The 15,517-nt window shown below is 45.1% G+C and overlaps 1 protein-coding gene across 4 annotated transcripts in view; it reads left to right on the forward strand.

Moving 5' to 3' along the window:
- Myo16 (myosin XVI) overlaps nucleotides 1-15,517 on the forward strand; it is a 480,832-nt gene that overhangs the window by 276,942 nt on the left and 188,373 nt on the right. For all 4 annotated transcript variants that reach the window (NM_001319151.1, XM_006508779.3, XM_006508780.4 and 1 more), the window contains exons 17-20: nucleotides 4,927-5,038; nucleotides 7,947-8,064; nucleotides 8,781-8,852; nucleotides 11,366-11,507. In NM_001319151.1, coding sequence (NP_001306080.1) covers nucleotides 4,927-5,038; nucleotides 7,947-8,064; nucleotides 8,781-8,852; nucleotides 11,366-11,507 — 444 coding nt within the window. The remainder of the gene's footprint in view (nucleotides 1-4,926; nucleotides 5,039-7,946; nucleotides 8,065-8,780; nucleotides 8,853-11,365; nucleotides 11,508-15,517) is intronic.

The raw sequence follows: 15,517 nt of genomic DNA on the forward strand, positions 1-15,517 counted from the left end.
ATACATAAATATATATTATATTTACATATATCTTATATACATAAAATATTTAGTTATACATTTATATGATACATAAGTATATATAACATAATATATAAATATATAATTCTTAATTTAGTATATATAATTATGTATTATACAATTATATAATAATATTATATATACATATGTGTGTGTGTGTGTGTGTGTGTGTGTATGGGGTTTATTTGAATAGCTTAACAGCTGTGGTCCAGATAATTCAACAATAGCTGGGTGTGAGCAGAAAGTCCAAGAATCTAGCTGATCTTCCATATATGCTGGAATGCCAGTGAAGTTTCCAATGCCAGCGAAGGAATAGATATGGGCACAAGGCAAGGGCAAGAAGGCAAAGAGCAAAAGCTTCCTTCTTCTTTGTCCTTATATACTATATAATATAATATAAACCTATATAATAAGTATATAGGCTTCCAGCAGAAGGTGTAACCCTGATTACAAAGGAGAAGTATGTAGCCTTTAAATGACGTTCTCCAGCCTTTTGGGGAAAGTAGCATCTAGACCGTTCTCCTGACCCACCCACCAGTCTTGAAATATAAAGGCTTTCAGCAAGGGGCTAGCTTTAATATTCTGATGTGGACAATGAATGGTTATGCACCAGGCTATACGTGAGTTTTAAAGGAAGATGACAATGTGGATTGTTCCTGCCACAAGAGTGTGGGTGTCACTCGTGAGTGATACAGAAGACACTGAACCCTGAGTGGGAAGGTTAGAGCTCTGGGGACTGTGCAGCCTTTGAGTTAAGCTAGAGACCACGAGTCTGTTCCAGACATGTTCACTGACGGTGCATGGAGCTGCTGTGATGGGTTGGTGAGATGAAGTCTGCCAAGCGCTGAGGTAAAAACTACAGGGAAATCCAAGCCTGAACCCTTAAAGTTAACAGAATCTGCAGAGGTCACTGTCATGTAGCACACATGAAAGGTGAAACTGTGGCAGAAGACCCTCCACAGTGCAAGACTATCTCAGAAAGTCCCTACAGTGTTGGGATCAGTCGTTGACTTGGCTGTTGTCGGTTGTTGTCAGCGGTTGACTGATCCCCTACCCCGCCCCCGCCTGCCCAGGAAACCCTCACGTATGTGGGAAGCACAGTCGTCCCCCAGTCACTGTGAGGCAGAAGTGGGAGCTTTCTGTTGAGCATGGTTCCCCGAATGTTCACTCCGCATCTAGAGTAAGAGTAAATTGGGGATTAAGTGTTCCTTAGAGTCAAGTCTCCCTGGAGATACTCAGTTTTGATACTTTCCCAGGCATGCTTTCTGATATTTCTGTGACTTTGTGGGTGGTCTCATGATGAGAGATGTCAACAGGAAAATTACTACCTTTAATAAATAAAATATAAACATGTAATTTTTTATCCCCAGCTAGCTCATGATGAGGCACAGTCTGCTGGGAATTATGAAATACCTTTATTGTCTATCATTCTGGATACTACAGCAAAGCCAAGGGTCCTTCAATTTTGGATAGAAACGTTATGCTCATGCTCATTTGGCTGATTGTTTTCTTGAGACATGATCTCATGTAGTCCGGGCTAGACTCTCACACCTTAGTTACCCTAGGCTAGACTTGAAGTCCTGAATGTTCTGTCTCAGTTCCAAAGCACTGGGATTCTAAGTATGTGCTGCCACACCCTGATGTTTGTTGTTTATACTTATTTCTTATAAACTGAATGTTGACCCACAACCTGTATGCACAAGGTAAATGCTCCATCACTAGACTACAGCCTAGGCCTTTTCTTTACTTTATGTTTTTTTATTTTAAGGCAGAGTGTCATTAAGTTGTCCAGATTCACTTTGTACCAGCTGCATAGTGCAACCCAAAATCCTCCTGTCACTTCCTCTTGGTGTCACATGATGCAGGCATGTAAGGGTGCCACCTTACCTGGATTATTGTCTGTCTATGTGTCTGTCTGTCCATAATCTATGTGTAACATCTATTATCTACCTATAGTCTATCATGTGTCATTGATCTATTATCTTTTCCTTCTATTTATAGCTTGTATATTACTCTTTTATCATTCATCTGTCTGCCAACCATTTATCATCTGTCTCTATGTATCTATCTATCCATCCATCATGTTTATCTATGTATGTATCTATATATCTATTATCTATTATCTATCTACATATCTACATATCTATGTACCTAGCATCTATCTATGTATCTAACTATCCTCTCTATATATCCATCACCTAACTATTTATCATCTATCTATGTATCTATCATCTATTATATATTTAAATATCTGTCATCTATTATCTATGTACCTAGCATCTATCTATGTATCTAACTATCCTCTCTATATATCCATCACCTATCTATTTATCATTTATCTATGTATCTATCATCTATTATCTATTTAAATATCTGTCATCTATTATCTATGTATCTACATATCTATGTATCTAGCATCTATTACTATCTATCTATGTTTCTATCATCTTTTATCTATCTTTTTAAATATCTATCATCTATTATCTATGTATCTACCTATCTGTATCTAGCATCTATTATTTATGTATCTATCATCTATCATCCACCTCTGTATTAATCTACGTATGTATGTATGTATGTATGTATGTATGTATGTATCTATCTATCTATCTACCTAGCTATCATCTATCTGTCTATCTGTCTGTCTGTCTGTTTGTCTGTCTTTCCACCTACCTACCTTTCTCAATCCCCCCATCTCCTTCTCACACACCTTGCTGGCATTTTTTTTTTTTTTTTGGTTTTTTGAGACAGGGTTTCTCTGTGTAGCCCTGGCTGTCTTGGAACTCACTCTGTAGACCAGGCTGGCCTCGAACTCAGAAACTGCTGGCATCTTCATGAATGTATAGGATGCGCACTGACCTTATCCTCTCACTGCCCTCCTTTACTCGTTTATAATTTTACACTTCCTGTCATGGGTAATATCTATGAAGACAAGATGGCCTCATGACTTATAGTGAGCTCTATTATGAGCTCATTCACTCACGTGACTTCAGGGTTCTGCACAGGGAAGGTTTCCTGTTCTCTTCTCTAGTCGATTTTGAGTTCCAGCTTCTTGTTTTAATCATGTTTTATTAAGTTATTTATTTACTTTACATCAACATTGCAGCTTCCCCTCCCCCTCTCCTCCCAGCACACTCCCACATCCCCACGTCCACCATGCTTCCCTTTTCCTTAGAAAATGGGAGGCATTCCATGGATATCGCCAGCCTTGGCGTATCAAGCTGTAGTAAGATTGAGTGCATCTTCTTCTGTTGAGGCTAACCGAGTTCCAGCTTCTCATAGCTGTTATTTCTCTGGCTGTGGCTTAAACCTTAACAGTTTATTTTAAATATGGCATGATTGATACAAATATGAAGCTTTTTCCCAAAAGATACCCCCTTAATAATGTTCCCCGGTGGATGGACCCTATGTATCACCCCAAGGACACTGACACCAGACACAAAGCATTTTAACTGCTTCCTCTCAGCCCAGACCCTCCCATGCCCAGCCCAGTCCACCATCTCTGCCTGTCCTTCCATGGCCAGCCTTAACCTGACTTCTGTCTGCATCTAGACTTCCCCTTGTCTTAGCCAGGTTTCTATTCCTGCACAAAACATGATGACCAAGAAGCACATTGTGGAGGAAAGGGTTTATTCAGCTTACACCCCCACATTGCTGTTCATCACTAAAGAAAGTCAGGACTGGAACTCAAGCAGGTCAGAAACTTGGAGGCAGGAGCTGATGCAGAGACCGTGGAGGGATGTTACTTACTGGCTTGCTTACGCCGGCTTGCTCAGCTTGCTTTCTTATAGAACCCAAGACTACCAGCCCAGGGATGGCACCACACACATTTGGCCCTCCCACCCTTGATCACTAATTGAGAAAATGCCTTACAGCTGGATCTCATGGAGGCATTTCCTCAAGAGAGGCTCCTTTCTCTGTGATAACTCAAGCTTGTGCCAAGTTGACACACAAAACCAGCCAGTACACTCCTTCTTCAGTCACTTCATCTCATGAACACCCCTCTTCTGCTTCTACCCTCCTAGGGGTTCTCTCCTCTTGCTGAATATGAGCCCCAGCTCCCCCTCCTGCCTTGGCAATCTTAGTTTTGCTCACCCTAGATTCCCATTTTGCTCACTTGTGTATCTTGTGCACACCATGTGTGAGCAATCTTGTGCCACTTCATACGTGTTTCTGCAAGTTCCTGGGACGTGGGCGTTATTTGCAAACTAGGCCCATTCTTACTTAGCCACTGGCTCTCCTGAGGGAGCCTCGCTCCTCCACAGCGTTCCCTCCTGGTGCCTACCTGCTTCCTCCACACTTAGAAGCACCGTTCACCCACACTCGGGTCATTTGCTCTGCTTGCACACTATGCTGTTGCCAGCTCTCCCCTTGTCTGTGACTTGGGTACCTAACCTGCTCCTGATTAGTTTCCTAGAGGAGCCCTTTGTCCTTGTGGTTGGTGTCCTCAGCTTTTTGGTATGCCTGCATTTGGTAATCGGCGCTTCGGTGTTTGCAAAGCAAAGGGAATCAATCAGCAACCTTAAAATTAAATGCTACTGGCAAGCAGGGATAATACATTAGTATACATTAAGCATCTTTCATGCAAATGTGACTTGCAAGGCCTGTTTCGACACCTGCCAGCTTCCTATATGAAGTTCACAGCACGCTGATGACCGTCTCCCCTCACGGAGAAGGGTTCAGATGAGGTGAGTCCCGTGTCTGCAGTGTGATGATATTCTGGTATTAGAATAACTGTCTACTTTCCGGAGACATCATGTGCTCCTGAGTCGCTTTGTAAACACCTGGGAACACAGTGTCCAGGTGATTTCCACTATGACAGAGATCAGGTACCAATGAGGTAACCTTTTACCACCAGCATTTGACTCCAAGCCAAGTCATAACACCACGTATTTATCCTAACAGGTATGTGAGCCAAGGCATGCGGGAAGATGTGTCTACAGCAGAGCATTCTCTGAACAAGGAGAGACTTGCAGCTCTGAAACATGCTCTGAATGTAATTGGCTTCAGCACCTTGGTGAGTCCCCTTATCAGGGCTTCACACGGAAAGCCAGCCGCTACCAGTTTATAGACTCACTTCTCCCAAACCGTTTCCTGAACCTCAGTGTAGCCCAAGGGTTGCTGCCAGCTCTGACAATGTTTCAGCAGAGAACGTGGTCTATATGGCCTCCTGGTGCTGACTGTCCAGCCTGGGCAGGAGACAAGGGAGCAGGATGAATGGGTGGTAGATCCCTGGAAGGCAGAGATACACGGATACAGTAACAAGGCATTGATGTTATCTCATTTGTTTGCCTATTTCTTTCTTCTTTCTTCTTCTTCTTCTTCTTCTTCTTCTTCTTCTTCTTCTTCTTCTTCTTCTTCTTCTCCTTCTTCTTCTTCTTCCTCTCTCTCTCTCTCTCTCTCTCTCTTCCTTTCTTTAATATATATGGGAGTTGTGCTTGCACATAGTGCCTGTGGATGACAGAAGAAGGTATTGGGTCCCTTGGAACTGGAGTTACATACAGTTTATAAGCTACCTTGTGGATACTGGGAATCAAACCCAGGTCTTCTCCAAGAGCACCCCCACTCCAAAATACTGAGCCCGCTCTCCAGAACCATCATTTTCAATAGAAATATAAGAAAAAAAAAACCTTTCACATACATATTTAGAATAAACCAGATAACTGTGTTGTCTGAACCATGAGAAAACTGGCTAAGCTGAAGAAACCATACTGTTAAAATGGTCACCCTGCAAACTAACATAATCACTTTACTTAAGTATCTTCTCTAGCAGGCTAGAGCAGGCAGGGAAATTTCTAGCCCTCTGCTGTGCCAGAGCAATTTCAAAGATAACAGAGAGGCCTGTGGTCAAGCCAGGCTGCCTAGGACTTATAGTCTGCTCTGGATACTGGGCACTTGTCATGTGACAAAGGAGGCTAAAGAAATGAACTTTTTGTTTGTTTGTTTATTTGTTTGTTTGTTTGTTTGTTTTCTGGGTTTTTTTGGGGAGGGTTGTTTGTTTTGTTTTGTGTTTTTCGAGACAGGGTTCTCTGTATAGCTCTGGCTGTCCTGGAACTCACTTTGTAAAACAGGCTGGCCTCGAACTCAGAAATCCACCTGCCTCTGCCTCCCAAGTGCTGGGATTAAAGGCGTGCACCACCACTGCCCGGCTTTGTCATGTGACAAAGGAGGCTAAAGAAATGAACTTTTTGTTTGTTTGTTTATTTGTTTGTTTGTTTGCTTTTTTGTATCTTAAAATATTAATTTGAATTTAAATAGCCATGTGGTTAGGGATTATTGCTCTGAATGGGTCTGGTCCTGAGAATTAGACATGAATGGTTAGGCCCCTGAGGATGTTCTTGGACGTCATTTCTGTTTTCCTGATGTGGTATCTCTTCTCCCTCAATATGGAAGTAATGTAGATTGGGCCAAATCCTCAGGGACAATGAGCAAGAGGTCACTGGGGACCCCAGCGAGCCCCGCAGCTCCATCCCAGATGTAGTCTGAAGTATGAGCTCCTTCTCCTTCCTTAGAAGTGTGTGTGTCATGCTTGCCCACAGTCTTGGGCAACGGGGGCTGGAGGAAGCATAAAAGACAATTGATAAATGGCTCACCCTAAGTGGATTCACTGAGACACTTTGTTCAAACAGGCCCCACACCTTTAAGAGCATGGAGTTCCACAGTGAGAGGCAGTCTGATGATGTCTTGTTCTTTTGACCCTGGTTATTCAATTTCTACATGTCTGTCTTTTTCTGGCCCTGCCCACTTGCATGCTCTGTATTAGCGCTGGCTTCCGTGATGTCTCTTTTCTTATCCTCACTCCCCAACCTGGAGTTTCTAGATCCTGTAGGGAACAGGAACACAGACAGGGGCAGGGCACCATTTTACCAAAATATCATCCACTTGGAAACGCCTTTCAAGTTCCACAATTGATCCTCAAAGGCAGGACAGGCAAAACACACCTGCTGACTGGCATAGCTGATGGAGACGGCAGTGCATTTACACAAACGGCCTGATGTCCATCCCTTCATCGTAAGCCTTTGAAGCAATGTGAAGAACAAAATCTGTTCCACTTTGGAGTGGTGGCCTTAGTCCATGACAATTCAAAGGATAGTATTTCTGGCCGATAAGGCCTTCAGAGCAAAATCTGCAAGGGCTTGTGTTTCTTAGAGCAAAACCTGCAAGGGCTTGTGGTTCTTTGAGACTACTTTGCAGAGAAGCCTCCATCTCTGCACCAACCATATCCAGTAGCAGGCAAGCTGACAAGGCAGGGGGACACCACTGCACCACTACAGACAAAAGCGGGACCCCAGAACTCCTCCTCCTTCCATGGGGAGTTTTCCTCTGATTCAGTTTCACTGCATTATATCGTGGGTTATAGTGAACACTCAAAGCTCTGTCTTCCTCACTGAATAAATCATACCCCCCCCCCCCGAGAACAGCACAGGCCCTCCTTGCCTGTGTAGAGGTGACTACCTTGCAGAGTCCAGTGGGAAATGCTGCCTTCTGTTAATTATGGAATGCTATACCTAAGAATTGCTTGAGATCAGTACCTCCAGGTGCTTACTTTATAAATGGGAAAGTGGCAATTCCCAGCTTCAGGTCCCACTCTTCCCTCAGTTCCAGGCTTCCAGACCAGGCCCTCCTCTCCTGTTCCCTGCACCCATGTGCAAGAACAGCTTGGGACAGTGGGGTGTTTCCTGCAAGTGATTGGACTACAATCACTATTTATATATATATATAATAATGATTATCCAGAACACACTGATTCATACCAGAACAGCAATTTAGGGCAACGCACATGGAGCTGAGATTTGATTTTGAGCAGTTTCTTGAATCTCCCACTGTGGGTCTGAAGAGTGGCAAGCCCAACCCCACCAGAATGCTCCCGGTTGCTTGGAGCTCCCACCTCTGAATTATTCTATCTGTTCTCTGTAAACACTTAGGAGGTGGAAAACCTATTCGTTATCCTATCGGCGATACTACACATCGGAGACATTCAGTTCACTGCACTAACAGAAGCTGACTCGGCCTTTGTCTCTGACCTCCAGCTTCTGGAACAAGGTCAGTGGAGCACCACCACCTTGATGGCAAAGTCGTTGGGGGTGCAGTTTCACAGTTTTGCCAGCAGATGGCGACACAGCACAGAATCCGGCTGGCTGCAACAATCACTAGCTGGTCTGAAGTCTTGGGGGGAGGGGAGAACCTCTTTCTTTTCTCGAAAGGGGGTGGTTGACAAACGTGCTTTCGTGGTCCCATTCTGCACAGGGGTATCATCATATACTTTAGATCATTTGATATTATTAGAATATTCTTTGCCCCAACCTGCTGTCCACACAGTATTTGGAGAGGAGTCGTTAGCTAAACATTATAAACTCACAATTACTTTCCTTTAAACACCATGTTCAAAAGCCCCTCTTGTTTGATATTGTTTTCATGGTCACATCTAGTTTTAAAAAAATATCCTCAAACCACGGGCTTCCAATAAATGGCCTATTTTCACCTGTTTCAAAGTTATTTTAATAAGGAATTTGGAAAAAAATAATCCAGCCCTATCTACAAGGGTGGTGAAGGGGAAAATATGTCCTTACTAAATCCAGACAGACACAAGATCCCACCAGTGTCTGGAGTACTAAGGCATTTCTCTAGATGAGTTTAAGCCAGAGAGTAGAAGTTGCTCTCCTTCTAACATGAAGTATGCACACAATGGACACAAATCGCAGTGTTCTTAGTGTTGAAATGCATGGTGCTTTCTTATTTACAGCTGTGTTTGATTTCAGTGGCAGGTATGTTGCAAGTGTCGACCGACGAGCTGGCATCCGCCCTAACAACTGATATTCAGTATTTTAAAGGTAAGTCCTTGTGCAACCTGACTTTTACCTTTGTACAGTCCCTGGGCTTCTTTGAAATGGGGAAATTAAACACAGCCTTGCCTGTCTCCACACGGGGGAAACTGTTTGCATGGACTGAGTGCCAGGAGAAAGCACTGAAAGGCTGCTGTATGGGAACCCTGCCATGCTCCCGGGAGATCATTCTGAGTAACTAGCCCCCTTCCTAATCAACCTGTCAGTTCAGAAAAACAAAGCCATCAATCTAAGAGGATGTATTCTCATAAAACATGGATCTTCATGGGGGAGGGGTGCGGCCTTCTCTCTGCCTTTCCCCGCTCAGAATGGGGGCTGTCATTTATTTGGTGTTTATGAGGGAATGGCATGGAGCCAAATGGTCCGAAGTTTGTCATTTCTGATCTCAAGAATGGTCAGGAGGCGGGCATAACTATTACTCTCCTCAGGGAGGAAAGTAGTCAGATTAAAAGGGGTTAATCACCAGAGATGCCAAGCCACTGGTAAAGAAGCTGTCTACCTTCACAGGGCGGCTTCAGCCCTCTGTGTATGCCTACTCCCTGTGGCACCCACTGGTGCAAGGCCGTGCTCCGTGCACAGGAGACTAGCACTCCTGCATGTGCTTCAGCTATCCACTGAAATGTCAGGATGGATGCCCTTCTTCAACCTTCCTCTTCATAGCTGTGAGGGCTGGCCTCCCCGGGCACTCTATGTCGAACTTACCAGCTGCTTCGTGGGTCTGGCTTGCAGGGATTTTGATGCTTGGCTAATGACCCCTACTGCTTAGAATCCCCCCTTCCATGCTAATCAACATACTGAGTTTTCCCATGATCCATCCAGCTGTTCCCCAGGTTCTGCTGGCTCCCCTTACCCCTCACCCTTCTCTACCAAGTAGGTTGGGTCCCTCTGACCTCTCAAAGAGCTTCCCTCCTCACAGCCCTCCATTTCCTGTCCAGCATCACAGCAGCAGCTTCTGTTGGTGTTTTCTTTCCTCTGGAAGTCGCTCACCTCCACGGGAATGAAATGGAAGTGTGCTTCTCACCTGCGCGCAACAGTCTTTCCAAGACACCACTTTTCTTAGAGAATGCTCCTCCCTATAGGACAGACTTCCAGGCCCCCTTAGCCATTCTTAGCCATGTCTCCATCTACGTCTCTGCTCCCACCTATGTCAAGTGCCTGGAGTTCTCAAGATGCTGCTGGTCTTTCTGAAGACATGTTCTTAGTCGGGGTTCTGTTGCTGTAACAAAACACCATGACCCAAAAGCAAGCCAGGGAGGAAAGGGTTAATTGTGCCTACACTTCTGAGAAGGAGGTCAGGACAGGAACTCAAGAGGGTCAGGAGACTTGAGACAGGAGCTGATACAGAGGCCATAGAGGGATGCTGCTTGCTGTCTTGCTTCGAATGGCTTGCTCAACCTGCTTTCTTAGAGAAACTAGGACCACAGCCCAGGGATGAGACCACCATGGGTTGGGTCCTCCCCGAATTGAGCATTATATGAGAAAATGCCTTACAGCTGGATCTCATGGAGGCATTTCGTCAACTGAGTCTCCTTCTTCTCCGATGACTCTAGCTTGTGTCCAGTTGACACACAAAACCAGCCAGTGCACATGTTAAATTCCGCTGGTCACTCACCATCCGGTTCCCTCAACACATCCCACCCAACCTCCTCTCACCACATTGCCCACCCTTCAGAGCTCCTCAACCACGTGAACCCGGAACTTTCGTGGTGACATCTGGAAGGCTGCACTTGTCCCCTGCCTTAGTGGGCTTTACCGCACCCATGGTTTTGACCGTGCTCTTTCAATTTAGTGAAGTTCTATCTTGTCTCAGTGGTGGCTCCCCTCTCTTTCCTTTCCCTCCAGCCAACTGAGGGACTCTCCCATCCCTGCCATCTGCTCAGCCTTAAGGACTGAGACTTAAGGACACGCCCTGCTGGCCAAGGCCACAGGCGAGCATTCTTGAGCCCGGCATTCACACACTGTCTCATCCAGCAGTACTGTACTGGATCTGCCTGCATCCCAGGTCACCCTAACTCTCTATCCTGAGTCCCTTCACTGGCCTTCCATTCTGGAACTTCTCCTCTCTCAGGATTCCCATGGCTCCACTTGAGAGTGACAGGGGCTTCTTCCCGAAGGCCCTGTTTTGTCCCCTGGACCCACAGGCACATTCTGATTGATTTGACCATTACTCTCCAGACAGGCAAGTGTTCAAATGCCCTGGGCCAGCTCAGTGCCCAACCAGTGAGCTATTATCCGAAAGCTCACTCACAGGACCCTGAGCTAGCTCTCCAACTGAGAGGAGGTGGCTCAGTTGCAGAGAGGTGCAGAGGTATGCGTAGAAGCCTTAGTAAGAAGTCAAGGTACACGACACTTCAGATGTCGATAACTGTCAGGCACCACCTTTCGGGGCCCTTTCTGGACATGGCGGACATCATAGAGTGTGAGTGGGACATAGACAGTTGTGTTGGCTTCTAACAAGGAGACCATTGTCCACAATTCTCCTCTTCCTTTCACTATTCCAGGAGATGTGATAATACGTCGACACACTATCCAGATGGCTGCGTTTTACCGCGACCTCCTGGCCAAGTCACTGTACAGTCGTTTGTTTGGCTTTCTGATAAACACTGTGAATTGCTGCCTCCAGAATCAAGATGAATATAAAAGGTAGGAACAGTGGATGCTTGCATCTATGTTTCGATGTCACACATAATTCAGGAGGTCTGGACACTGAGCCTTTGGTTACCCTGTCACAGCCCCCCTCAGTAGCTGTTAATGTTGATTGCAATGCCACACACAACTCAGGATTACAGGTGCTGGGCCCTGGGTTATCCAGCTGCATGCAATTCAGGTGCTGTGGATGGTGGCCCAAGTGTTACTCTGCTTTAGCCCCACCCTGGAGAGAGGCTTTACCTTACAGCATTGCCCAGGGCTGGCTTCATTCATGCTTCATTTTAGCAAGCTAACCTCTCTGGAAGGTATCAGTAATTATGCTTTAGAACTATAAGCCCCGCCCCACCTTGCCACCCACCAGCACTGAGGGATGAATCAAACTGTCTCTCATGCATAGATATGCAAATGTGTTCTCTCTAGAATGAAGGTATAGATGTGGCCTTTTGTGCACGAGAAGAATAGAAATTTCATGACTCTAGGAACAAGACAGTCTAAGAATATCTAAAGCTCAGGGGTTGGTGAAAGCCCACGTGTGTCTCTTTCAGAGCCAGTTTGATGATGTGTATGACTCTGCCTTGAGATTCCTCACCTGCTTCACGCGTTGTTTGACAAAGGGTCTCTGTGGTAATCCTCTTGGCTCATACCCTTAATCATCTCTAAGCAGTAGCTTTTCAGGGCTATTTGATCACCTAAAAATTATAGATTCCCCTGGCATTTTGTCAATGAAAACCTCCGTTATTATTCTTGTTACTGGTAATGACCTTGAAGAGACATCTGAAAGTAAAATCACACTCAGAAGTCTTCACAGGCATGCTTGACTTTGAATGAAACTCTGAGAATTTTTCTGCTGTCCTACAGTTCTTTACCAAATCCCTTGGATTAAGCCATTTCTTGGAAAATATTAAAATTAACATCAATTAATGGGAAAGTTCTGAGATAAGCATAGGTATTTCAGGTTTTGAACTAAGGGATGTTAAAGTTCTCTAAATGTACTGTGCAAAAGTCTCAGCACTCAACAGTGCATGTGTTCAACCTCCTGGGACGTTAGGGGGACTTCTGTGCAGAATCTCTCCTCTCTCTCTCTCTCTCTCTCTCTCTCTCTCTCTCTCTCTCTCTCTCTCTCTCCAGCCTGGCTCTCTCTGGGGTTATGAGGGCCCTAGCTCTTGCTTCTCTGGTTACTAGTTGGTCTGTGGTCCTCCATCTTCCCAACCCTTACCCACCCTACGATGCAATAACTAAGAGAAGGAGCTTAAGTTACAAAGGGTTTACTCTTTTTTTAAAAAATTGGTTATTTTATTTATTTACATTTCAAATGTTATCGCCCTTCCTGATTTCTCCTTCAAAACCCCCCTACTCCCTACCCATACCCCTGGCTCCACAAGGATGCTCACCCACCTACCCACCCACGCCCGCCTCACAGCCCTAGCATTCCCCTACCCTGAGTCATCGAGCTTTTACAGGACCAAGGGCCTCCCCTCCTATTGATGCCAGATGGGCTATCCTCTGCTACATAGGCAGGTAGAGCCATGGAAGGGTTTTCTTTTGTTTCTGCGTTGGAAGAGATACAGTCTGCCATGGCAGGGAAGGCTGAGGGTCAGAGCAGCCAAGCCCAGCGAGTCAGTGAGCCAGGAGGCAGAGGAAGGGGAATAACCAGGATTGAGTTTGTTCTTCCTTTTTACTCTTAACTTGGACCAGGATGCTGGTCCATGGCAAGGTACTGTCCACATGGGGGAGGGCACTCTTCCCTTACTTCAGTCTCACAAACAACCCACCAGAGGTGTGCCACACTAATACCCCCGTGCAGTTCTTAGTGCCATCAAGTCGGCAATAGGAAGATGTCAGTCTGTAAGTGTGACAATTATTCACAGCTGCTACCAATGTGCTAAACTTACCGAATTAACCTTGTAGAAAAATAGTAGCATCCTTGATCACGTGGACAGTGATCAATTCATGTTTAATTAGCGCATAAGCCCGGAGACTTCTAGAAAATTTCCACTTGACATTTGAATCCTGCAGAGTCTTGAATTTTTATGATTGGAAACACTTGGATAAGTTGAAGAGAGGAAGCGTGGCTTCTATTACAGTGGGTATCCTGCCTGGTGTATCAGAATGGGAAGGTGGAAGGCAGCCTTCGCCTTTGAATGTCTTTGTGGGGGGACATACCTGAGGAAAGTATTCATGGAGAACAAGAAATGAATCATAAATTATAGGTATACACTCCACCTCAAAGAGACAGCATCTCATTGGAATTATTAACATTTTTTTCAAGAGCTACCAAAGTTGGGTTTAAATGCCCTAGCAATGAAATGGAAACAACACCTGTAGTATTTCTAACACTTGGAAATTCTCAGAATATTCATATACTAAAGGTCTGCTTCTTGATTCAGAAAGGTTGGAGATGTTTTCAAAACCTTATAATACCTTGTGGTATTTACCAGTCGTCATTTATTCTAAAGTGTTACAATTTCATGGACAATGATAAGTTTACAACTCTGGTAACTGAGTGGGTGAAGTTGGCAAGCACACTGAAGTAGTGGGATATTGCCCCATTCGGTTTTATTGTGAACATTTCAAGGGAGAATAGATGCTGGTCAGCTGTACGTTGAGGGACGGTGGAAGGAGCGAGCGAGGTCAAGGCGGATCTGATATCCTCTCTGGGAAAGACCACCTCATTTCAGAACATAAAATGGATCTAATATGAAAACGTCTCTTCTTGATTCTGTGAAGACATTCCCGATGAAGCCTTGTGGTGTCAGGCAGGGGACTGTTCATGATGAGTTAGTTAAGAGGAACAAACTGTCCCCACACTTGCCTGGACAAGCCAGTCTGGAAGATTAATGTGAGCTCTTCTGGTCTCCTGTTTGTTGTGACCTTGACATCTGTGTGGCTCTCTCGGGACGCCTTAGGCTGTGGTTGAGGCAGGTCGGACATGAAGCACATGGGAGCGGTGCTAAGCTAAGTTCAAGGTGACCTGACGCACTGAGGAAGGGAAAGCCAACAACAGAAGCAGTGAGAGCATGGAAACCACTAACCACCATGCTTCATGTTTTCTTACATTTCTGTCGTTCCCAAAGTGTGTGTCCACACGTGCCTTTTGGGGTAAAATCCTGTTAAATAGCTAAAAACTAAAACCAGATATTTTATTGTTAAATGAGCAAGAACTGAGGTGAAACAGGAGCTCTCCAAAGTCTTTCTCATGGCGCATGCCTTTAATCCCAGCACTCGGGAGGCAGGGGCAGGCGGGTTTCTGAGTTGGAGGCCAGCCTGGTCTACAGAGTCAGTTCCAGGACAGCCAGGACTACACAGAGAAATCATGTCTCGAAAAAAAAAAAAAAAAAAGAAAAAAGAAAAAAAAAGAAAAAAAAGAAAAGAAAAGAAAAAAAACACATTTTAAAACCAGTTTTCAGATGTTAATCACTTCTGGGGGCATTTCTTTTTCTAAGCTATAATTTCTGGGCAGCGAGAGGAGTAGATGACGGTGTCGCTGCTAAAAGCTGGCGTAACCTACAGCACTGTGGACACAATCTGCTTTCAGGACCACCCCTTGCTCCCCAGCCTCCTGTGAAAGAGTCAGACCCTCCCTGTGGTCCCCTGCTTCACCTCTGTCAACCTCACCTCTGGTTCACTGCTGGTGGTACCCTGCTTCTAGGGATACTGTTGTCCTTCTTAGCTTGGGATCAGCCACGCAATGAGGCAAGAGGAGTCAGAATAACAAGTTATGTGTTAGAGCTCACATCTGGTGTGTCCACCAGGTCCCTAGCTCCTGACATGAGCAGTGGCCAGCTCCTGCTCTAATAGAGCCCAGGAAAGAACAGCTAAGGGCAGTTTCAGCCTGTTTCTTAGCCAAATTCTGTTCTTATCAAACACCAGAATATCAGTATATTAATATATTTGCTCACACCCCCTCCCAGTTTCCAATGGGAGACAGACAGCAGAGCTGCAGTGCCTGGGAGACATGTGTGTGGTGGACTGTCTGTGGAAGGAGGCCTGGGACTCCATAACGC

Source organism: Mus musculus, chromosome 8 (assembly GCF_000001635.26).
Source record: "Mus musculus strain C57BL/6J chromosome 8, GRCm38.p6 C57BL/6J".
Lineage (NCBI taxonomy): Eukaryota > Metazoa > Chordata > Mammalia > Rodentia > Muridae > Mus > Mus musculus.